The 24,408-nt window shown below is 46.3% G+C and overlaps 1 protein-coding gene and 1 long non-coding RNA gene across 5 annotated transcripts; one reads left to right on the plus strand and one right to left on the minus strand.

Annotated features, from left to right (window-relative positions):
- Positions 1-1,281: 1,281 nt before the first annotated feature.
- Positions 1,282-8,129, minus strand: LOC118095383 (HLA class II histocompatibility antigen, DQ beta 1 chain-like). Of its 3 annotated transcripts, XM_060281589.1 has the most exons (6): positions 8,018-8,129; positions 6,167-6,505; positions 4,036-4,332; positions 2,513-2,806; positions 2,306-2,413; positions 1,282-2,180 (listed from the first exon to the last, which is right to left on the minus strand). In XM_060281589.1, exons 1-6 carry the CDS (start codon positions 8,058-8,060, stop codon positions 2,089-2,091), a joined length of 1,173 nt encoding a protein of 390 aa, XP_060137572.1. In that variant the 5' UTR covers positions 8,061-8,129; the 3' UTR covers positions 1,282-2,088. The 3 variants fall into 3 exon arrangements, with proteins under 3 accessions (XP_060137572.1, XP_060137571.1, XP_060137570.1); XM_060281588.1 differs by having other exon boundaries at positions 1,282-2,177; positions 2,306-2,806; XM_060281587.1 differs by having other exon boundaries at positions 2,306-2,806.
- LOC132593042 (uncharacterized) lies at positions 7,981-20,151 on the plus strand. Of its 2 annotated transcripts, none has more exons than XR_009558473.1 (3): positions 7,981-8,101; positions 12,978-13,042; positions 16,904-20,151. It is a non-coding gene; the product is annotated as an uncharacterized LOC132593042 (long non-coding RNA). The 2 variants fall into 2 exon arrangements; XR_009558472.1 differs by lacking the exon at positions 7,981-8,101 and adding an exon at positions 8,106-8,237.
- Positions 20,152-24,408: the final 4,257 nt, after the last annotated feature.

Raw genomic sequence — 24,408 nt, forward strand, 5'->3', positions numbered from 1 at the left:
TACTGAGCCTAAAAATCAATATTTGATAAATAACCATGAACTTGATAATAACAGTTTGATACCAGTGTATTAAATGGTATCAAAGGCTTGAATGTGTTTCAACCTGAAATAGTATTTTTAAACAGAAAATTATACCGTAATTTAAAAGCAAAGCCACACCTGCAGCTTATTAGAAAACCCATAATAAAAGAGTAAAAAGTCATTCTGTAGTGCCTTAAAAAACGGACACTATATATATTATTGCACATGTCAGTGAAAATAGAACATATGCCAACTTACATGGAAATAAGCATGCAATCTAAAATTGGACTGTTGTTTTTGAAGAACCACACTTAAATGCACTCCTGTCTATGTGCATATTAGTGTGGTTCCTCCTTAAGAACAATAGACCCATGAATTGAAAGTGGTAATGAAAAGGGATACAGTCCCATGTGGGATCTACATAAAGAAGAAATGTACAGTAACTATGAATAAAACCAGAGTCTTCTAAATATACTTAGAAATACACAATTGAAAAGCAATAGTAATGTTTACATACTTTAGAAAGCTAAAATCCTCGAAAAATCTGAATTAAAAATATTGGGGAAGGGCCACAGCTCAGCAATAGAGCATCCGTTTAGAACACAGAAGGTTCTAAATTCAATCCCTGGCATCTCCAGGCAGGGCTGGGAATATTCCTTGTCTAAAATCCTGGACAGCTGCTGCCTGTCAGTGTAGACTGCACTGAGCTAGATAGACCAATGGTCTGACTTGGCATAAGGCAGTTTCCTTTGCATGTGAAATCCTCACGAGTAAACAGAAGGACTGTGATGCTATATGTTAATAAGATGGTTCCAAACCTCCCAAGTATTCTGCTGTCAAAAAGCACTCTTGAATACTTTTCAGGGCTGAGTCTCAGCATTTGACAGTGGGAATGAGAGTTGTGCTTGTTTTGAATAAACCCTAGGATTTCGGACACGCCACTCACTGGAGAAGCACTTCTTGCTTCTCTCAGCAATTTATCAAATGGCCTGATATTATTATCTGAATATGAAGGAACAAAATATCACAGAGGGAGAATTTTGCTATAATGTGCATGCCCTGTAGCAGGGATTCGCAGACTTCAGGGCTGTGTCTGTTTTTTTTTTTCTTAACTAGAATTCCAAGCTGCACTGACTGACTCCAGGTGCAAAACCGTAACTAAGGATGGAGCACCCCAGTTGCGTCCTGCAACCCTTGAGCCATAGACTGGGGTCATCTATATAACTACAATGCTACATCTGAATTACTACAGATTTGGGATTTTTTTTTCTTTAAAAAACAACAACACTTTATTGAAATTTGTTTTTCCATACAGAATTCAGAACACACAAAAAAAATCAAATAATGTGTAACTTAGTACAGGTGAAACTAAAGTATAGCCATACAGATAATGCAGGGTATAAGGTGAAAAACTAAAGGAGAAAACAAATCATATCACACACAAACTAGGGCGGGGAAAGAGGAGATGGCAGAATGGGGGATGTGTTGGTAAAGCAGCACCAGGCAGGATTGAACCCTCTTGCTCTCGATGCTGCAGTCAGAACGGGAAGGCAAGGAGACGGAGGTTCTTGTTCCCCCAGCCTCCCTCCTGACATGAAGGGTTTATTAACCCTACTTAAACAGTAGCCCAACCCTCGAACCTAGGCACTCTTTCGTATGTCACAACACAACAGGTCATCAGTATGAAGATCAGCCTGGATCAGGTGTTCCTTGGGCTCGTTCGGGGCCCTGAGTTGGCAGAGGCAGAGCCCTGAAACTAACAAAATATAATATCCATCTTAAAAATCTCAATATTCCTTGGTTCCTTTAAATTCCCGAAGAGTGTAGAGCTCAACTATATATATATATATATATATATATATATATATATATATATATATAATCTCTGAATATAAGGTTGATTTTAAATTATTTAAATCGCCTTGACTTTAAAATAAAGCCTCCTGCAATTATCATACTGGAAATGCATTTTCTAGGAAATACATAATGAAATACAACAATATTACATTGCCTGGAACAACCCTTTGCCAAAATGTCATTCCGTGGACTGTTAGATACAAAAAAACTTCATCTGGCTTTCCCCTCATGGCTTTCGACATCTTCTCCCATCTTCTTCAGGAGGGTTTCGTCATTCGGCGCAGCTTGCTCGTACTTGGCTGCTAAGAGAGAGAGAGAACGCAATAATCAAACTGCAATCTGCAGTCCTGTGCCCCAGCACCGCAGCCTTGCCTCCCCATGGACTCTGCCGCCCTTTCTGCCACCACTCCTAGCAGCCCCAACTCACTTCTGTTTTTACAGTACATCATTGTCGCTCCAACTCCTAGGCCAAGCCCCAAAATGAATCCAATAAGTCCTAGCAGCCAAGCCATCCGTGATCCAAAGTATCCTGGAACTGGAGGAGAGTCAGTTGGAGATGCAGGTTTAAGTTTGGGCTGATGTGATTTGGTACTACATTCTGGGGATGAGGGATGGGTAATCCCATCATCCTCACCTTCTGGCTCCCAGGGGATCGTCACCTCCAGTGGTGCCTCCAGTGCTTTGTGTTGTACCTGGCAGGTATAACTGCCTGCAAAATGGCCCTGCTTTGGGAGGAAGATGCTTCTGGTTGAGAACGTCCCGTTAGGATTCTGTTCAGGTTCCAACTCGCATATTCCCTCTTGTATCGGCTCCCCATTTTGCAGCCACTGCACTTTAACGTTTTGTGGGTAAAACCCACACACTAGGCACTCAGCTACCAAGAACGTCTTCCCTGGTGGCCTGGTGACCATATGCATTTCTGGGCGAGCTGCAAGGAGAGGAAAGAGATGTTGAGGTCCTACAAGTCTGGTGACGGTCACTAGAGAGAGACATTGCAGAGTACAGTGGTACATTGGTTCCCGAATAGCTTACTTGTCGAACAAATTGGCTCCTGAACGCCACAAACTCGGAAGTGAATGTTCCGGTTTGCAAACGTTTTTCGAAAGCTGAATGTCCGATGCAGCTTCCACGGCTTCTGATAGAGTGCAGGAAGCTATTGCAGCCAATCGGAAACTGTGCCTTGGTTTTTTAATTGTTTCGGGACTCCTGGAACGGATTAAGTTCAAGAACCAGGGTACCACTGTATAAAGGCAACTCACCTAACAGACTCTAAACAGTCCTCAGCTGCGTGAATGCATTGCATAGCTATAGTTTGCCTTGAGAAGGCACTCGGGGAAAAGGTTTATTCTTCCCTCCCATGCCATAATTCCCCCCCCCCCAGTCAAATTAAGAGTTGCACTCCACAGCCGTTTTGACTTAAGAGAAAAAGGCACCAAGATATCCGATAATGGCCTGACATGTGGTTTGACCCCAGGAGAAGAAGGGTCAAGAAGGAATTGGAGTATGTATCCCCTTACGGACTCTACCCCTTTACTGTAGGAACAATACGGACTGGAGCCCACTCTTCCAATTTACAAGGAGATCTGTACAAAAAGTGGGGTAAGAGCTAGATTTATTGCGCCCTGTTTGTGACCATAGAGGCTTCTAAATGGTGATCTTTGGAGACCGAATGCTGTATTGCTTCCATGCCAAATGCTTAGTCTGATATTGCCATCCTCAAATCTTTTGTCCTTTTTTATTATTACTGACATGCAGCCCTTTAATTGCATATTTTAGTCAGTCCTATGCTCCCTTTAAAGGGCAGGTGTGTGTGAAAAATGCCATTCTAGTCCATCACAGCTGGGAGGGGGGTGGCTATTTCAAGCTGATTTGCAGGAAAGCGGTGCCTTAGCAATCATGAAGGGCCCTAGTGTGGAAGCAAATTCGACTGGGTGGGCCTTCACCCACCTCAGCAGATAAGTTCTTGCAGGTTTCTTTATCATAGAGCAGATATTACCTATTTAGAGCAAAGGGCTACGGAGTTTTGAGGAGGAAAATAAACAGAGACAGAACAGGGTAGAGAGTGCGAGTCAGAACTGGGTCTCACTAAGAGGGGGTAACTGTGCTTATCATGGGCATTTCAGGACTCCAGGTTGTACAGGAAAGGCTCCCACTTACCTACTACCTTTAGCTCAAAATTTTGACTGAGTGGGTCTTTTACCGCTTGGTGTTGGATGTGGCATGAAAAGGTAACATCAACATCAGTCATTTGTGGTATGAAGTTCAGGATACTCTCTGCATAGAAGAGGTAATTGGGCCCACGCTTGCCAGGGGGCGAGTCAACTTTCAGAGTCTCACTGCCTCGCAGCCACTTCACAGAAACATTGCCAGGGTAAAAGTCGGATGCTGCGCACGTCAAGTTGCTTGGTTTGCCCAGCAGCACTTCTGTGGGGCCGAGTGTTAGGCGTGGGGCAACTGGAGGGAGAGAGGAGAGTTAGGAGAGCATCTCCTTGGGCAGCTTAAAGGGTGCTGGGAACTGTAGCTCTGTGAGCAGCAAGCTGCAGTTTCCAGGATTCTTCACAGGAAGCCACACGAGTTAAATGTGCTTTAAATGTATGGCATGGATGTGACTTCCCTTTTCCCTTCCGCAATAAAAGGAAACTCTCAATATAAGGAAGTTGGCGTTGAAGTCATGGTTGAAAGCATGCACTGGGAATTTGCAGTTCAAATCTCACCTTGCCCATGAACTCATTATGTAGCCTTTAAGTTAGTCACTATCCTCTTAGCTCCAAGTCCTGCCTGGCCCGCCCCCAAATGCAGTAAGAGCTGCAGTCCTATATCTCCACTATGCCATCCCTCAAGGTCTGGGCAACCTGTCCCGCTTGGACTACTGCAATGCACTCTACATGGGGCTACCTTTGAAGGTGACCTGGAAACTACAACTAATCCAGAATGCAGCAGCTAGACTGGTGACTGGAAGTGACCACCAAGGCCATATAACACTGGTCCTGAAAGACCTACATGAGAGGTCACATCTCAGTTCTGTAGCACCACCACAAAGGAGGCCCTGTTCTGTTTCTTTACAATGAACATCTCTGAATGACGGAACATGAAACTGCAGTTCTCACCAAAATCTCATCTCCAGAGAAGCAGGCTTTAACGCGAGCTGGTGTTCCCTATAATACACATCCCTAACCAATTTAGGACTTTATACATCAAAATATGCATCTTGAAATATGCTGGGAAGTATAATGGCAGCCAACACAGCTGACAGAGAACCAGTGTTATGCGCTTCATATAGGCAAATTCTTTCCGAGGGAGCACCGTGACTATGCTCCCAAAAACTGAGACCTAAATTATAAGTATTTATTTATTTAAAAAATTCTGTCCCGCACCATCAGCAGCCATTTTGTATTATGGGACAGAAACCTAATTCAGATAAAAGATAAAAATACAATATATACCCCATACAAAATAAAAACCATTAAACCACAGTTGCAGCAGTTCAAGAAATGGAACTGCACGAATTGCAATTCCAATACCCACTTACCTGGGAGTAAGCTTCAGTTAACTCAGTTGGACTTTTAGGACCACGCTGTAAGCATTCAGCAAATAACCATTTCTAAAGCCAGAGAAGGCAAGGTAGTATTGCATGGAACCTAAATATCTCGATGTGGGAGCTAGGCAGGCTGCCCTGGAGCATGACAAAGGCAGGGAGCCACCACTGAAAAGGATCTCTTGCTGGTTGTCATGTGTCATGATGAAGCTGGTTGTAGTACCCAGAGAAATGAGAGATGATGATTTCCACAAGTAGCTTTATTCCAATGACAGATGTAGAAGTGGCAGGTCTTGGCTTTAGCATCCTAGTTTAGCTGCCCTGTTCTGGTGCAGTGTGTGGGGTCTGTCTTACAGAAAAGTGAACATAGAGGTGTTCCTTGCTACACCTCTCTATTCCATTGTCTTATGTAATTTGCTCTCCAGCATGGTTCGAATCAGGTTATCAGAGCAGGGCTGGGAGAAAAGTGCTTCAAGCAATGGACCATAGGGAGTCAAGACAAGGGTGCAGAGCGGCGTTGAGCAACCACACATTTTATTCTCTTGTAAAAATAGACACAGCCTAGCTGCTTTATATCACAATGAGGCAGATACAAGAATAAAACTAGGGCCCTGTCAGGACTGTTTAGCCTGGAGTTAATGTGAAGCGCTTCAAAGGACTTGCTTTAAAACAGTATTTTACATCAATGACTTTCATGTGCAATATGTCTAGTGCTTTAAGAAGGTTTTCCGCCCGCCGCCTTGCCTCCCTTACCTTCTACTTTCAATGCCACCTTCCTTTCAGCACTGTCAGGAGTATGGAGAACATAACACGTATATTCCCCAGCATCCTCATCCCTTACATCTGACAGGTAGAGGGTGGCGTTGCCCTCTCGCAGCCGCATCTCATCAAGCACTGCTCCCCTTGGTCTAAACGCTGTGATGCTGGTATCGAACAGTGCAACGGTTTTTCTTCTCAGCGACCATTTCACAATCAGGAAATCAACGTTTATGGGTCTGGGAGGGTCTAAGGAGAAGTGGCAAGGCAGGTATACATCAGAGTGTGGCCCTGCCAGGATTGGGGATGAAGGGACTTGGATTAGCACGGCTGCCCCTGAAAAGGACAAAGAGATACAGTTAGACTGCAATTAGGGTGGACCTCCATCGCAAGCTAACGTCATCTTAAGTCAGTTTTAACTTCTAAGTTTCCTGCAAACTGTAGTTATGCAAAAAAAGGATTCCCAAAGCCCTTTGGTAAAAAAAAAAACCAGGCTGGTTAGAGGAGTTTGAGGACTAGTTTGAATGTAGGATGCGCCTTTGACTTCTCAAAAAAGTAACCATCTACCATGGTGCATGGGGGCGCTAGGGAAGGGGGAGTACCTCTGGTGTGGGACACATCATGCTCTTTCTGGCGTGGCTTGTCCACCTTTGGTCCCCAGCTTGCACTCAGCTCTCACCTGTGGCTCCTATTATTATTATTATTATTATTATTATTATTATTATTATTATTATTATTTATATACCCTATACCCAGAGGTCTCAGGGCAATTCACATGAAAAGAGCCGAGAAGCTGTCAGCAGGCGATAGCGGCCACACCCTGGGAAAGGCTTTGACTGGTCGGCTAAATGAGGTGAGGGTAGCTAATGAGTCTCAAACCCTCATTAAATTAATAGATTTCCGTGTGTGAAGACAAGTTCCAGCCATAGAGAGAAGTGAGAGGCAGATGGGGATTGTCAATCTAGGAGATTGGAAGGAGGGAAGGAAAAAACTCTGACCCTAAACCTCTACTCCCTTGTGGGACATCTTCAGCAAAGGCTAAGGAGTAAACCCTACACAAATGTGGAGTGGAGTCCCCTAAGACATTACTCCTCCTTCCGGCAACTCCTGAGCCAAGCTGGTGCCAAACATATTGCTCTGGTTTGCTTTGGACTCAACAGTAAGGCCAAGAGGGGAGTCTTGCGCCCCTCCCCAACCTGCTGTTGAAGGAAAAAGAAGTTTCTTAGGTACACAGGAAGTGCCTTATACTGAATCAGCCCATCGTTCCACCTAGCTCAGTACTGTCTACACCAGGGGTCAGCAACCTTTTTCAGCCGTGGGCCGGTCCACTGTCCCTCAGAACATGTGGTGGGCTGGACTATTTTTTTCTCGGGGGGGGGGGAGAGGAAGTACTGCATGAATGAATTCCTATGCCCCACAAATAACCAAGAGATGCATTTTAAATAAAGGCACACATTCTACTAATGTAAAAACACCAGGCAGGCCCCTACAAATACCGTAACCCAGAGATGCATTTTAAATAAAAGGACACATTCTACTCATGTAAAAACATGCTGATTCCCAGACCGTCCGCAGGCCGGATTGAGAAGGCGATTGGGCTGCATCCGGCCCACGGGCCTTAGGTTCCCTACCCCTGTTTATATTCTACACTGACTGGAAGAGGCTCTCCAGTTTCAGACAGGGAAACCTTCCCTAGTGCTTCTAGGACTAGGCCGCCCTCCTGCCCGTTTCCCGGCTCCTGCTGGTCTTTGCGAAACCGCCCCTCCCTCCTCCCTCCCCCCTCGCCCCTCACCCCCCATGAGCCGCCCCAGCTGGCAAGGGCCCTCCGGGTGAGGGGCTGCAACTTACATGCACCCTGCAAGGAGAGCAGCAAACACAAGAAGCAGGGCATTTTGGGGCCGCCGTGCTTACTTTCATTTCTCCAGAAAGGATGTGAGTACACAATGTGCTGAGAGATAAAAGTTCAGTTGAACTGCGGCTTCCTGGCGCCAGAGCAAAACATTTCTGCTACTAAGCCAGCAAGCCCAGCCGGGCGTGTAGAAGATAGGCAAGTTTCGTCTCTTTTTAGGTTTGTACTGGTGATTTGAAAGTCTCCTTTTCATAACTGTTTTTAACAATGATGTCCATGTTCCATTCGATATTTTCTGAGCCGCTTAGAGGTTTTCTTAATACTTAGTGGTATATATGAGTGTTGTTAAATAATTTTAAAATAGAATGTGTATACACCTGCTTTTTAAAAATGGTTGCCGAGGGGAGGACAGTCACCTTAGTTTTTAGATGGCCCCTCAAGTGCTGTGTTCTCAAAAACATTCTGCTTCTGGCCTTGAGGAATATTGAGGCCTAACAGTCACAAAATGTCAGGGCAGAGGCAGAGCAGGTCACAAACTAGAGGCAGAGTTTGGCATAAGCAGCTGGCAGTCACAGATCTCCTTCTCTGTTAAGAATGATTAGTAGTGGCCCAAAGCTTATTTGGGGGCCCATTGGTGCCAACTCCCTGGGTGCCTGAGCACCCACAAATTCCCCATGAAGGGCCCAGGCACCCAGAAATTTTGGGGCATGTGGGTATTGGGACAGTGCACTGTCCCCCAAAGCAGCATTGAGCCCCTGGGCATAATTTAATGGTGTTTCAAGGACGTATGATTACATAGAATCGTAGAATTGAAGAGTTGGAAAGGACCCGAGAGCCGTCTAGTACAATACACTGCATTGCAGGAATCTTTTTTCGAATGTCAGGCACTGACAATGTTGCGAATTGTTTTCTCCTACGGTACATCTGAATTACTACAGATTTGGGGTTTTTTTCTTTTTTAAAAAACACTTTATTGAAATTTGAAACTTAGTACAGGTGAGGCTAAAGTATAGCCATACAGTACTGATAATGCAGGGTTTAAGGTGAAAAACTAAAAGGGGAAAGGAAATCATATTATAGACAAACTGGGATGGGGAGTGCAATGATGGGGAAAGAGGAGTTGGCAGAATGGGGGATGTGTTGGTAAAGCAGCACCAGGCAGGATCAAACCCTCTTGTTCTTGATGCTGCAGTCAGAGCAGGGAGGAAAGGAGACGCAGGTTGTTGTTCCCCCAGCCTCCCTCCTGACATGAACAGTAGCCCAACCCTCGAACCTAGGCACTCTTTTGTATGTCACAACACAACACGTCATCAGTATGAAGATCAGCCTGGATCAGGTGTTCCTTGGGCTTGTTCAGGGCCCTGAGCTGGCAGAGGCACAGCCCTGAAACTAACAAATTATAATATCCATCTTAAAAACCTCAATATTCATTGGTTTCTTTGAATTCCCGAAGAGTGTATATGTACATGGTTTCAGAATGGAAGGTTGATTTTAAATTATTTAAATCGCCTTGACTTTAAAATGAAGCCTCCTGCAATTATCATACTGGAAATGTCATTCCGTGGACTGTTAGAGACCAATAACGTCATCTGGATTTTCCCTCCTGGCGTTCGATATCTTCCGGAGGGTTTCGTTATTCAGTGCCGCTTGCTCGCCCTTGGCTGATAAGAGAGAGAGAGAGAACGCAATAATCAGGTGCCTCCAAACTGCAATCTGCAGTCCTGCAGCACTGCAGCCTTGCCTCCCCATGGACTCTGCTGCCCTTTCTGCCACCACTCCCAGCAGCCCCAACTCACCTCTGCGTCTTTTGTACATCAACGTCGCTCCAATTCCCACGCCAAGTCCCACAAGATGTCCCAGAGATCCTAGCACCCATGCCATCGGTGATCCAAAGTATCCTGGAGCTGGAGGAAAGTCAGTTGGAGATGCAGGTTTAAGTTTTGGCCGATGTGATTTGGTACTACATTCTGGGGATGAGGGTTGGATAATCCCATCGCCCTCACCTTCTGGCTCCCAGAGGATCGTCTCCTCCAGTGGTGCCTCCAGTGTTTCATGTTGTACCTGGCAGGTATAACTGGCTGCAACATGGCCCTGCTTTGGGAAGAAGGTGCTTCCGGTTGAGAACGTCCCGTTAGGATTCTGTACAAGTTCAGACTTGTATATTCTCCCTTGTATCGTCTTCCCATTTTGCAGCCACTGCACTGTAACGTTTTGTGGGTAAAACCCACACACTAGGCACTCAGCTACCAAGAACGTCTTCCCGGGTGGCCTGCTGACCATATAAAGTTCTGGGCGAGCTGCAAGGAGAAGAAAGAGATGTTGAGGTCCTGCAAGTCTGGTGACGGCCACTAGAGGGAGACATTGCAGATTATAAAGGCAACCCACCTAACAGTCTCTAAGAGCCACAGTTGTATGAAATGCATTACATGAGATCAGATCAGCACCAGAGCATTTGCCTTGCTTGCAGAAGGTCCCAGGTTCAATCTCTGGTGTCTCCAGGTAGGGCTGGGGAAAGCTGTCTTTTGAAAGCCAGACAGCTGCTGCCAGGCAGCATGGACAATAATGCGCTAGATGGACAAACGATCCAAGTCCAACTATATCCTGAGACCAACAAAATTCACTATTGCATAGCTGCAGTTTGCCTTGAGAAGGCTGATATTCCCCTCCTGTGTGATCATTTCCCCCCAGTCAAATTAAGAGTTGCACTCCTGACATCATCACCATCACCATCATAATTTATTTATACCCCACCCATCTGGTTAGGTTTCCCCAGCCACTCTGGGCAGCTCCCAACAGAATATTAATATTATAGTGACAAAAGATCAAACATTAAAAACTTCCCTAAACAGGGCTGCCTTCAGATGTCTTCTAAAAGTCAGGTTGCTGTTTATTTCCTTGATATCTGATGGGAGGGCATTCCACAGGGCAGGTGCCACTACCGAGAAGACCCTCTGCCTGATTCCCTGTAACCTCACTTCTCGCAGGGATGGAACCACCAGAAGGCCCTTGGAGCTGGACCTCAGTGTCCGGGCAAGAACGATGGGAGTGAAGACAATCCTTCAGTTTGACCCCAAGAGAAGAATGGGGTGAAGAAGGAATTGGAGTATGTCTCCTGTTACAGATTAAACAAAATAAAAAAATCCTTCCAGTAGCACCTTAGAGACCAACTAAGTTTGTCAGAGGTATGAGCTTTCGTGTGCATGCACACTTCTTCAGATACACTGAAACAGAAGTCACCAGACCCTTATGTATAGTCAGAGGGTGGGGAGGGGTATTACTCAGAAGTCATTAACAGTCATCAACAGGTTTACCACTCCCATCAGCCAATCACCCATTCCCACCACCCTTCTGAGTAATACCCCTCCCCACCCTCTGACTATACATAAGGGTCTGGTGACTTCTGTTTCAGTGTATCTGAAGAAGTGTGCATGCACACGAAAGCTCATACCTGTGACAAACTTAGCTGGTCTCTAAGGTGCTACTGGAAGGATTTTTTTTATTTTGTTTTGACTGCATCAGACCAACACGGCTACCTACCTGTAACTAGTACTGTTACAGACTGTACCCCTTAACTGTAGGAACAATACAGGACTAGACCCTGTAGCCAATCAGAAGCTGCACTTTGGTTTCCAAACATTTTGGAAGCCGAATGTACTTCCAAATGTACCTCCGAATTTTACCTCCGAGGATGTGGACAGGCTGCTTGGACAAGTGAAACCAACCACCTGTCTCCTTGACCCTTGCCCATCCTGGCTAATAAAAGCTAGCCGGGAAGGGCTGGGCGATGGGCTCCGTGGGGTGGTAAATGCTTCCCTCTATGAGGGAGTATTCCCAGCCCTGCTGAAAGAGGCGGTCATTAAACCGCTTCTTAAAAAAACATCTTTAGATGCGGCTAATATGGCCAACTATCGCCCAGTCTCAAATCTTCCATTCTTGGGCAAGGTGATTGAGCGAGTGGTTGCTGAACAACTCCAGGCACGCCTGGAAGAAGCGGACCATTTGGATCCCTTCCAGTCAGGGTTCAGGCCTCATCATGGGACTGAGATCCAGCTCCGAGGGCCTTCTGGCGGTTCCCTCATTGCGAGATGCCAAGTTGCAGGGAACTAGGCAGAGGGCCTTCTCGGTGGTGGCGCCTGCCTGTGGAATGCCCTCCCAACAGATGTCAAAGAGGAAAACAACTACCAGACTTATAGAAGACATCTGAAGGCGGCCCTGTTCAGGGAGGCTTTTAATGTTTAATAGATTATTGTGTTTTAATTTTCTGTTGGAAGCCGCCCAGAGTGGCTGGGGAAACCCAGCCAGATGGGCGAGGTATAAATAATAAATTATTATTATTATTATTATTATTATTATTATTATTATTATTATTATTATTCCAGAATGGAATAATAGCTACGACTGTATTTTTAGTCAGACCTATACTCCTTTGCGGGACGCGGGTGGTGCTAGGGCTTGCCGATCAGAAGGTCAGCGGTTCGAATCTCCGCGATGGGGTGAGCTCCCGTTGCTTGGTCCCTGCTCCTGCCAACCTAGCAGTTTTAAAACATGTCAAAGTGCAAGTAGATAAATAGGTACTGCTCCGGTGGGAAGGAAAATGGCGTTTTCGTTTGCTGCTCTGGTTCACCAGAAAGGGCTTAGTCGTGCTGGCCACATGACCTGGAAGCTGTACACCGGCTCCCTTGGCCAATAAAGTGAGATGAGTGCCGCAACCCCAGAGTCGTCTGCGACTGGACCTAATGGTCAGGGGTCCCTTTACCTCTACCTTTTATGCTCCTTTTAAAGGGCAGGTAGGCGTAAAAAATGCCATTTTAGTCCATCACAACCTGGGGGGGGGAGGTCAATGGAGGCGCCAGACGGACCTCACTACAGGTCATGTGAGGCAAGGACAGGGAAAGTGTGGCTCTCCAATGTTCTTTGACTACAATTCCCATCTTCCTGACCATTGGCTTTTCTGTCCAGGTCTGACGGAAGCTGGAGCCCATCCACATCTGGAGGGACACAGGCTCCCCATCTCCAAACATGGGGTACGTAAAGCCTTTTTGCTAAATATAGCGCCATGTTAAGTAGTGTGTGAAGCCACCATTTAAATGCAACTTCCAGCTGATTTGCAGGAAAGCGGTGCCTTAGCAATCATGAAGGGCCTTAGTGTGGAAGCAAATTTGACTGGGTGGGCCTTCACCCACCTCAGCAGATAAGTTCTTGCAGGTTTCTTTATCATGGAGCAGACACTACTGGTTAGAGCAAAGGGATACAGAGTTTTGAGGAGGAAAATAAACAGAGGCAGAACAGGGTAGAGAGTGTGAGTCAGAACTGGGTCTCACTAAGAGGGGGAACTGCGCTTATCATGGGCATTTCAGGACTACATGTTGCGCAGGAAAGGCTCCCACTTACCTTGCACTTTGAGCTCAAAATTTTGAGTGATTGGGTCTTTTGCCGCTCGGTGATGGATGTGGCATGAGAAGGTAACACCAGCATCAGAGACTTGTGGTGTGAACTCCAGGACACTCTCTGCATAGAAAAGGTAATTGGGCCCGTGCTGGACAGGGGGCGAGTCAACTTTCAGAGTCTCATTGCCTCGCAGCCACTTCACAGAAACATTGCCAGGGTAAAAGTCAGATGCTGTGCACATCAAGTTGCTTGGTTCACCCAGCTCTACGTCTGTGAGGCCAAGTGTTAGGCGTGGGGGAGCTGGAGGCAGAGAGGAGAGTTAGGAGAGCATCTTGCTGGGAGCAAGCTGCATTTCCCAGTATTCTTCAGAGGAAGCAATATCCGTTCAATGTGCTTTAAATATATGGCATGTCAGTGCACTATGCCAAATGTTTGGGGTTCCGTTTTCATTCAGCGGAGTCACCCAGTAAGTCTTCCTGAATCTTCTTTCTCAGTTCAGCTCATCTGTTGGTGAATTCCCACCACTTCACCCATTCCAGTTCTGCTTAAAGTATTTATTGAAGAATTAACATGACAACTTATACAAATACTGCCCTAAGGAAAATAAAGTAAAACTAAGTACATAGAATTATTCCTACTCTGTGCTCTTCAGCCATCTGGGCAGAGCAACAGCCACCCTGCTCTCATTCATAGCCTGTCTAATAAAGAAGTCTGTTGCTAAGGCAACCTGTTGCTGGGAGAAAACTTGTTGCCAGGGGCAAAACTATGCAATCTCAAGTCTATTTTCAGGCTACATTATCATGGTGCTTGGTTTGGCCAGCTGCACCTTTTTGGGGCCAAGTGCCTGTTAGATGTGCTTTAAATGTATGGCATAGATGTGCTTTGGCAATGCTGAAGGGCACTATTGTGGAAGCAAACTCGACTGGGTGGGGCTTCATCCACTTCAGCAAAGAAATTCTTGATTGTTTCTATATCATGGAGGAGGCCCAACCTGGTTAGAGCAAAAAACTATAGAGTTTTGAGGTGAAAAATACGCAGAGGCAGAACAGGCTAGAGAGCCAGAACTGGGTCTCACTAAGAAGGGGAAGTGGTTCGTAATGCCTTTTTTCGAGAACATGTGGTGCCAGAACTCATAATGAACAGCTCCTGTGTTTTCTTAACAATGGCAATGGCGCCCACCTGAGAGGTGCTGGAACTGAGTTCCGAATCAAAAAAAGGCCTAGTAGTTAGCACGGGTGGGGGGGGGGCAGGGTCGCATAGGAAAGGCTCCCACTTACCTACCACCTTTAGCTCAAAACTTTGACTGATTGGGTCCTTTGCTGCTTGGTGTTGGATGTGGCATGAGAAAGTAACACCAGCGTCGGAGATTTGTGGTATGAAGTTCAGGACACTCTCTGCATAGAAGAGGTAATTGGGCCCACGCTTGCCAGGGGGCAAGTCAGCTTTCAGAGTCTCACTGCCTCGCAGCCACTTCACAGAGACACCGTCAGGGTAAAAGTCGGATGCTGCACAAGTCAAGTTGCTTGGTTTTCCCAGCGGCACTTCTGTGGAGCCGAGTGTTAGGCGTGGGGGAGCTAGAAGGAGAGAGGAGAGTTAGGAGAGCCTTTCCTTGGGCAGCTTAAAGGGTGCTGGGAACTGTAGATCTGTGAGCAGCAAGCTACAGTTCCCAGGATTCTTCAGAGGAAGCAATATCCATTAAATGTGCTTTAAATATATGGCAGGTCAGTGCACTATGCCAATCGTTTGGGGTTCCGTTTTCATTCAGCAGAGTCACCCAGAAAGTCTTCCTGAATCTTCTTTCTCAGTTCAGCTCATCTGTTGGTGAATTCCCACGTGTGAATAAACACCTCACCCATTCCAGTTCTGCTTAAAGTATTCATTGAAGAATTAACATGACAACTTATACAACTACTGTCCTGAGGAAAATAAAGTAAAACTAAGTACAGAGAATTATTCCTTCTATGTGCTCTTCAGCCATCTGGGCAGCGCAACAGCCACCCTGCTCTCATTCATAGCCTGTCTAATAAAGAAGTCTGTTGCAAAGGCAACCTGTTGCTGGGAGAAAACTTGTTGCCAGGGGCAAAACTATGCAATCTCAAGTCTATTTTCAGGCTACATTATCATGGTGCTTGGTTTGGCCAGCTGCACCTTTGTAGGGCCAAGTGTCTGTTAAATGTGCTTTAAATGTATGGCATAGATGTGCTTTGGCAATGCAGAAGAGCACTAGTGTGGAAGCAAACTCGACTGGGTGGGGCTTCATCCACTTCAGCAAAGAAATTCTTGATTGTTTCTATATCATGGAGGAGGCCCAACCTGGTTAGAGCGAACAGCTATGGAGTTTTGAGGAGAAAAATATGCAGAGGCAGAACAGGCTAGAGAGCCAGAACTGGGTCTCACTAAGAAGGGGAAGTGGTTCGTAATGACCGCTCCACACATCAAATGGGGGGGCGACCTTTGCGTGGTCGCACGCAGCCCCCTGATCCCATAGGGAGCCTCCCTGGTAGTTCGGGGCTGGCACCGCCTTCCCAGGTAGGATGCCAGGGGTCTCTGCCTACCCCAGCCCAGCGTCCAATCCTGCCTGGGGAGGTGTTGCCAGGGAATGGCCAGGTAAGGGGAGGGACTTTCCATCTCACACAATTGAATTTGAATCTTACCTCTAAGCACCAGTTGGTTCCAGAGCTTCTCCCACCCTCCACACACTCATTCAAGTTTCTTTTGCAGGTTAACCTTTTTTCCACAGGTACACAGGCGCTGCTATGTCAAGGTCGCTGTTGAAGGGCCGGGAAGGAATTTTCCTGCATTGGCAGGTTTTGCCTTTCCCCTAGCAATACATCAAACTTTGGCAGTTTCAGGCCTTGGGCAGAATTCTTTGGCGATTTTCCTAGAGGGAAGGGTGTGAGGCGGATCCCCATCCCCTTGCAGCAACAAGATCGGGGTATTGGGGGAAGCATTGACCATACCAGTAGGCGTCATCGCTGCCCACTTCCAGCGGCGGCGAACGGGGGGGGGGGCTCTCTCTGCTTGAACATATGTTCTCCAGACCCAGACCCAACCCCCATTCATTTGGATAACCCTGAAGCCTCGCAGAACCCCGGCTGGGGACTGGAAAGAATAACGCCCAATGCCTGAGCCAAGGTCTCCCTACATCTGAATCTTAATAAAGTTGTGGCCAATTTGAATCCCATAGCACATAGTCTTGAGTCATTATTCCGCTCAGGTGGTCGCCTGGGGTTTGGGGGAGACACCTGTCCGTGCAATGCTATTTTTCTAGAAAATGAGGTGCCAGAACTCATCATGAACAGCTCCCTCGTTCTCTTAACAATGCCAATGGCGCCCACCCGAGAGGTGCTGGAACTGCGTTCCAGATTTTAAAAAGGCCTGGTGGTTAGCATGGGCAGGAGGGCGGGGGAGGGGCAGGACTCCAGGGTCGCACAGGAAAGGCTCCCACTTACCTACCACATCCAGCTCAAAATCTTGACTGATTGGGTCTTTTACAGCTCGGTGTTGGATGCGGCACGAGAAGGTAACACCAATGTCAGAGATCTGTGGCGTGAACTCCAGGACACTCTCTGCATAGAAGAGGTAATTGGGCCCACGCTTGCCAGGGGGCAAGTCATCTTTCAGAGTCTCACTGCCTCGCAGCCACTTCACAGAGACACCATCAGGGTAAAAGTCGGATGCTGCACATGTCAAGTTGCTTGGTTTGCCCAGCGGCACTTCTGTGGAGCCGAGTGTTAGGCGTGGGGGAGCTGGAAGGAGAGAGGAGAGTTAGGAGAGCATCTCCTTGGGCATCTTAAAGGGTGCTGGGAACTGTAGCTCTGTGAGCAGCAAGCTGCAGTTCCCAGGATTCTTCACAGGAAGAGGCAACTCTCAGTACAAGGAAGCTGGTGCAGAAGTCATGATTAAAAGCATGCACTGGGAATTTGCAGTTCAAATCTCACCTTCCCCATGAACTCATTAGGTGGCCTTTAAGTTAGTCACTATCCTCTTAGCCCCAAGTCCTGCCTGGCCTGCCCCCAAATGCAGTAAGAGCTGCAGTCCTATATCTCCACTATGCCATCCCTCAAGGTCTGGGCAAACTTGCCCAGGGGAGCTTGGACTATTGCAACACACTCTACATGGGGCTACCTTTGAAGATGACCTGGAAATTACAACTAATCCAGAATGCAGCAGGCAGACTGGTGACTGGGAGCTTCCACCGAGACTACATAACACAGGTCTTGAAATACCTACGTTGGCTCCCAGTACGTTTCCAAGCACATTTCAAAGTGTTGGTGTGACCTTTAAAGCCCTAAACAGCCTCGGCCCAGTATACCTGAAGGAGCGTCTCCATCCCCATCATTCTCCCCAGACACTGAGGTCCAGCGCTGAAGGCCTTCTGGTGGTTCACTCCCTGCGAGAAGTGAGGGAACTAGGGAACCAGGCAGAGGGCCTTCTTTGTAGTGGCACCTGCCCTGTGGAACGCCCTCCCACCAGATATCAAGGAAATAAACAACAATCATGACTTCCACTTGAGGCGCCATGGAAGATGGCTGAAAGTTCCATCGCTCCGGCTCTCACAGGGTAATTAGAGGCTGAGATGGGAATAATCGGCCTCCCAAAATCTTCCTGGGGGCTGCGGGAAGACACAGTCTCATCCACAGATGCCCAACAACCCAGCCCCAAATTCAGAAGGAAGGAGAGGCTGGGGGGCACTGGATTGAAAGCCCCCGAGGGAGTCTGGCTCTCCTGGACACTGTCTCTGCGAGCGAATCAAGTTCCATTTCTTAAGATGAAAAATTGGATTTAAGTTTTGGACATGCTTCAAGCGAGGACGGAGGAATTACTCTGCTAAACAACCCAGCTACGGAGGTGCCAAAAAAGATGAATCGAAGAAGGACTAACATCAAGTTGGTATGTTTGAACGGAACGGAAAGGGGGGGGGAGCCTCTTTTATTATTGTATTTTGCTTCATTATATTACTTGGCAAAAACAAACAAACCAGAAGAACCATTTACAATATCTATAACAAGCGAGACTGGAAAGTTTGGTGTTCGTTTACATAATATTGCTTTAAAATTATAAACTGTGTGGAAATGAAAATATATAATTAAGTTTTTTGATCTTTGATTTGCTAGGAAGAGGATAAAAGATTCTCCAATTTGTTGACATCAGACAGAAGCAGGATCTCATTAGCCACTGGAGTCTTGTTAAAAAAATCTTGGGACTGTTTCCTGGAATCTTTGTCAGAGTAGTGTCGCAGTTACAATTTGGAAATCCACCATACTGGAAGTTAAGACCGGGCTGCAGAATTATAAATAGTCATAGGGGGAGGTGAGCCTTTAATATGTCATTATATTTGTATTTCCAGATTGATTTGGTAAATCTCCCCTGGAAAGGCTATTGTTTGATGTTTGATTGTTAGAGTTTTGAGGAGAAAAATATGCAGAGGCAGAACAGGCTAGAGAGCCGGAACTGGGTCTCACTAAGAAGGGGAAGTGGTTCATAATGCCTTTTTTTCTAGAAAATGTGGTGCTAGAACTCATAATGAACAGCTCCTGCGTTCTCTTAACAATGGCAATGGTGTCCACCCGAGAGGTGCTGGAACTGAGTTCCAGATCAAAAGGAGGCCTAGTAGTTAGCACGGGCGGGGGGGGCTCCCACTTACCTACCACCTTCAGCTTAATATCTTGAGGGATTGGGTCTTTTGCTGCTTGGTGTTGGATGTGGCATGAGAAGGTAACACCATCGTCAGAGATTTGCGGTATGAAGTTCAGGACACTCTCTGCGTAGAAGAGGTAATTGGACCTGGGCTGGGCAGGGGGCGAGTCAACTTTCAGAGTCTCACTGCCTCGCAGCCACTTCACAGAGACACGGTCAGGGTAAAAGTCGGATGCTGCACACGTCAAGTTGCTTGGTTTTCCCAGCCGCACTTCTGTGGGGCCGAGTGTTGAGCGTGGGGGAACTGGAGGGAGAGAGGAGAGTTAGGAGTTCTATACCATTTTAATAAAAAAATTCTACTTAATTCTTTATATTTTTCTATTTTAATATTATTTACATTCTTCATCAGTTCTTGGACCGTATTTTGATGGATCATACCTTTTTGCTCCCATTTAATCTGGATCACCCTTATCATTCTTTCTTTGTCGCTTATCATCAATTTATATAACATCCATGCTATCCCTTTCTCCGTTATTTGTCTTTTGTTCAGCACTGTATCTATTTTCATTTCTGTCCTCATCATCTCCACTACTCTTTCCATTTTTATCTATCTATCTATCTATCTATCTATCTATCTATCTATCTATCTATCTATCTATCTATCTGTACAAGGGACCCAGGTGGCGCTGTGGTTAAACCACTGAGCCTAGGGCTTGCTGATCAGAAGGTCGGCGGTTCGAATCCCTGTGACGGGGTGAGCTCCCGTTGCTTGGTCCCAGCTCCTGCCAACCTAGCAGTTCGAAAGCACGTCAAAATGCAAGTAGATAAATAGGAACCGCTACAGCGGGAAGGTAAACGGCATTTCCATGTGCTGCTCTGGTTCGCCAGAAGTGGCTTTGTCATGCTGGCCACATGACCTGGAAGCTATACACCGGCTCCCTCGGCCAATAATGCAAGATGAGCGCGCAATCCCAGAGTCGGTCACGACTGGACCTAATGGTCAGGGGTCCCTTTACCTTTACCTTTATATAAATGTACTAGTTACAGGTAGGTAGCCGTGTTGGTCTGACACAGTCAAAACAAAATCCTTCCAGTAGCACCTTAGAGACCAACTAGGTTTGTCATAGGTATGAGCTTTCATGTGCATGCAAACCTAGTTGGTCTCTAAGGTGCTACTGGAAGGATTTTTATATTTTGTTATAAAAATGTAGGCATTGCGCATGCAGATGTAACAGCCTTTCTCCGTAACCGCTGAACTGTAATGTAACAAATTTGGCCACAACATTCCATGCCCATCGGCGAGGGATCTGGCATAATTTTTTTTCCAAAAAAGCAAACCTTTCCTTTCATACCAAAAAGTGGCGCCCAAATTAGATGTCACCAGCAGAAGCTCTGAAGACACCAGCACCATCCAATAGAAAGGCAGATCGCCCACTGTTGCCTGCAAAGCGGCGCCACCAGATGACATCACAAAATTCCACAGCAACCAACTGAAAACAGGCCCTTTGCAGCAACAAGGTCCAACATTGCCAAGTGGAGGTAGGGGCCTGCCTGGGGGGTGATGGGGGGGCGAATAGGGAGCGGGGATAGGTAATGGGTCAGAACAGGGTGGGGGGAGACACAGGGATGAAACCTGCCCTCTCCACAGTATCTCACCTCGGCTTTGCAGAGTAGGCTAAGTGGGTTTAGGGGCCTGCCGGGGGGGGGGGGTGCGAATAGGCACAGTGTAGGGGAAATTACACAAATAACCCACAGCAACGTGTGGCAGGGCCAGCTAGTTAAGTCATAAAGTCCTTGCACTTTCAGCCAATATTGTTTTCCTATTTTCTCCCCAAAAACTTTCCCAACTAATATTTTTATTTTCTTCTTTATATAAAAATGTATAGATTTCTGCAAATTCTTTCCTTATTTCTTTAGAGCTTTGTGTAAGTATTTTCCTTCTGGTCATAATGGCCTTCACCCTCTGTTTATCCCTCCTCTTTAAGTAGTTTGCAAGTCTCTTATATGAAATGGAGCTTCACACTCATATTGCACCCAATATTGTGAAAAGCCAACAACATTTTTTTTCAACCACAACCTCATAGTTGTCTGCTTTTTTTGTTGCCAAGGAAGTTTTTGAGAACTGCCACGAAAGACTGCCACACTTTCTTCTCTTTGCAATTCATCTTCCTGACAAATTCCTCATCTCAAACAAGGGAACAAATTTGAGATCCATCGAACAAACCTGCTTTGATCTTCTCAAAAGACAAAGCAGGAAAAGCTGCAACTGTATGTTGAAAACATTTACCTTCAGAATTTAATGCTATCACGAACTATTTCATCAAGATCTTTTTTCATGTCTCCTACCGTAGGATGTTGCTTTTCAAACACCAAATTAATTCTTTTAAATCCATCTCAGAATCAAATCCAGAATTCCTCCTTCCATGGCAGACTACTGTTGGACCATCAAATAAGAATCCCCTGTGCAAGTCCACAAACACAAGAGCTACAAGTGCAAATTCTTACCTGAATAACAAGAGCTTGTAGATACTGTGTATCCCCAGAGAATATATTTTGTGCATACCTCCAACTGTACATAGATACACATGTCATGTTCAATAAGTCACTTACATTTATACTCATATTGTACTACTTTGGCTATGTGTTTAATAAAATATTGAATTCTTGCATTGTGAAAAACAAAGATTATGGTGAAAAGTAGAAAAACATGAATTGCAAAAAACTAGAGCTTACAGAACTAAACCAACCAGATTTGAAATCAGGATTGAAAGAACATATAAGAACAGTTGAAAAATCTCAGGCAACAGAAAATGAAAGAAAAATTGTTCCCCAATGTATTATCATCATCATCCTCAAACTAGGGATCTGTCAGGTCTGTTTAGCTGGGAGTTAACATGAAGTGCTTCAAAGGATGTGCTTTAAAATGGTTTTTTACATCAAGTACTTTCATGTGAAATATGTTTAGTACTTTAAAAAACGTTTTCTGCCCGCTGCCTTGCCTCCCTTACCTTCTAATTTTAATTCCACCTTCCCTTCAGCCGTGTCAGGAGGATGGCTAACACTACAAGTATACTCCCCGACATCCTCGCCCATTACATCTCTGAGTTTGATGGTGGCATTGCCCTTTCTCACCCCATGCACATCAAACACTGCTCCCTTCAGTCTAAATGTGTTCGTGTTTCCATGAGACCATGAAGTAACTGTTCTTCCTTTCAGCGACCATCTCACACTCAAGATTTTGTTGTCAATGGTCCTGGGAGGGTCAAAAGTGAAGTAGCAAGGCAAGTATGCAGTGGAGTGTGGCCCGGCCTGGACTGGGGATGAAGGGACTTGGATTATCACAGCAGCCCCTGAAAAGGACAAAGAGATACAGTTAGACTGCAATTAGGGTGGACCTCCATCGCAGGCTAAAGCCATCTTAAGCCAGTATTAACTTCTAAGATTCCTGCAAACTGTAGTTATGCAAAAAAACGGATTCCCAAAGCCCTTTGGTAAAAAACCAGACTGGTTAGAGGAGTTTGAGGACTAGTTTAAATCTGAATGTAGGATGTGCCTTTGACTTCTCAAAAAAAGTAACCATCTGCTGTGGTGTATGGGGCGTTAGAGGGGGGGTACCTCTGGTGTGGGACACGTCATGCTGTTTCTGGGGTGGCTTGTCCACCTTTGGTCCCCAGCCTGCACTCAGCTCTCACCTGTGGCTATTATTATTATTATTATTATTATTATTATTATGCCACCGTGTACCCGAAGGTCTCAGGGCAAGTCACATGAAAAGAGCCGAGAAACTGTCAGCAAGCGATAGCGGCCACACCCTGGGAAAGGCCTCGACTGGCTGGCCAAATGAGGTGAGGGTAGCTAATGGGTCTCAAACCCTCAGTGAGTTAAGAGATTTGCCATGCGTGCGAAGACAAGTTCCAGCAGATTGAGCCAATGCTGGGTCTAAGAGAGTAGAAGGCGGTTTCTGCACATGCTGTAGATGGAAGTGAGGGGCAGATGGGAAGACAGCCCACCTAGGAGAGGGGAAAAACTCTGACCCTAAACCTCCACTCCCTTGTGGGACATCTTCAGCAGAGGCTAAGGAGTAAAGCCTACACAAATCTGGAGTGGAGTCCCTAAGACAGTTGGATGGTGCATTGTACTCCTCCTTCCGGCAACTCCTGAGCCAAGCTGGTGCCAAACGTATTGCTCTGGTTTGCTTTGGACCGCAAGAGTAAGGCCAAGAGGGGAGTCTTGTCATCTGGGCAGCCCAGGACCTCCATATACACCACCCCGGCTTGTGCCATGCGAAGGTCACTTTGGTGCTGCTAACACAGTGGTTTGACTTCACCCCTAGAGGCACACTCCATTGTCTCTTGATGCTAACAATCATCTGTTACCCCTGTCACATGCTGATGAACTACAACTCCATTCAACCCTAGCAAGCATGGCCAATGACCGGGGCTGATGGGAGTTGTCGGTTGGCAACATCTGGAGGGCCAGAAGTTCCCTATACCTGTACTACCACATCACCTTCAGCATGGACTCTCCACATGGACACCAGTGTTTCGTTTCTTTTCCTTTCTTTTAGCTGTAGCACCGCTCAAAGAAGGAGCATTCTATGTTACCTGCCACTGAGGGTGAAAACAGGATTCAGTGTGTGTGATATAACGTATTTATATATAATGTAATTTTTTTCCTCTTGCAACAACAGCTGTCCGGGAGCCCAAGCAAGCTGTATCAGGCCATCGATCAACCTAGGTCAGTACTGTCTACAATGACTGGCAGAGATTCTCCAGGGTTTCAGATAGGAAACCTCTCCTAGTGCTTCTAGGATTAGGCCGTCTGCCCGCTTCCCGGCTCCTGCTGGTCTTTGCGAAGCCACCTCTCCCTCCCTCCTTCCTCCCCCATCGCCCTCGCCCCCAAGAGCCGCCCCAGCTGACGAGGGTCCTCTGGGTGAGGGGCTGCGACTTACATGCGCCCTGCAAGGAGAGCAGCAAACACAAGAAGCAGGGCATTTTGGGGCCGCCTTGCTTACTTTCATTTCTCCAGAAAGGATGTGAGCTCAATATGCACCTGAGAGACAAAAGCTCAGCTAAACTGTGGCTTCCCAGGTACCAGATTAAAACATTCTGCTTTTAGGCAAGCCAGCCCAAGCTGGGCGTGTAGAAGTTAGGTTTGTTTCCTTTCTTTTTACATTGGAACCTTGGTTTTCAAACGCAATACGTTCCGGAAAACCGTTCAAGTTCAAAAACGTTCAAAAACAGAAAAATCAGTATGGAAGCCTCAATACAATAGGGAAACTCAAAACGGAAGCCGTGCAGCGCGTTTGACTTCCGATAAGTGTTTGGAAACCGAAGCAGTTACTTCCGGCATTCGAGTTCCG

The sequence above is a fragment of the Zootoca vivipara genome, chromosome 13, assembly GCF_963506605.1.
Source record: "Zootoca vivipara chromosome 13, rZooViv1.1, whole genome shotgun sequence".
Classification (NCBI taxonomy): domain Eukaryota; kingdom Metazoa; phylum Chordata; class Lepidosauria; order Squamata; family Lacertidae; genus Zootoca; species Zootoca vivipara.

Coding starts and splice junctions, on each gene's coding strand:
- LOC118095383 (XM_060281587.1), bottom strand. CDS start 8,060: ATGCCCTGCTTCTTGTGTTTGCTGCTCTCCTTGCAGGGTGCAT. Junction 4,333..6,166: donor GGTGGCATTGAAAGTAGAAG/GTAAGGGAGGCA, acceptor CTCTCCCTCCAG/TTGCCCCACGCCTAACACTC. Junction 2,807..4,035: donor TTTTGAGCTAAAGGTAGTAG/GTAAGTGGGAGC, acceptor CTCTCCTTGCAG/CTCGCCCAGAAATGCATATG.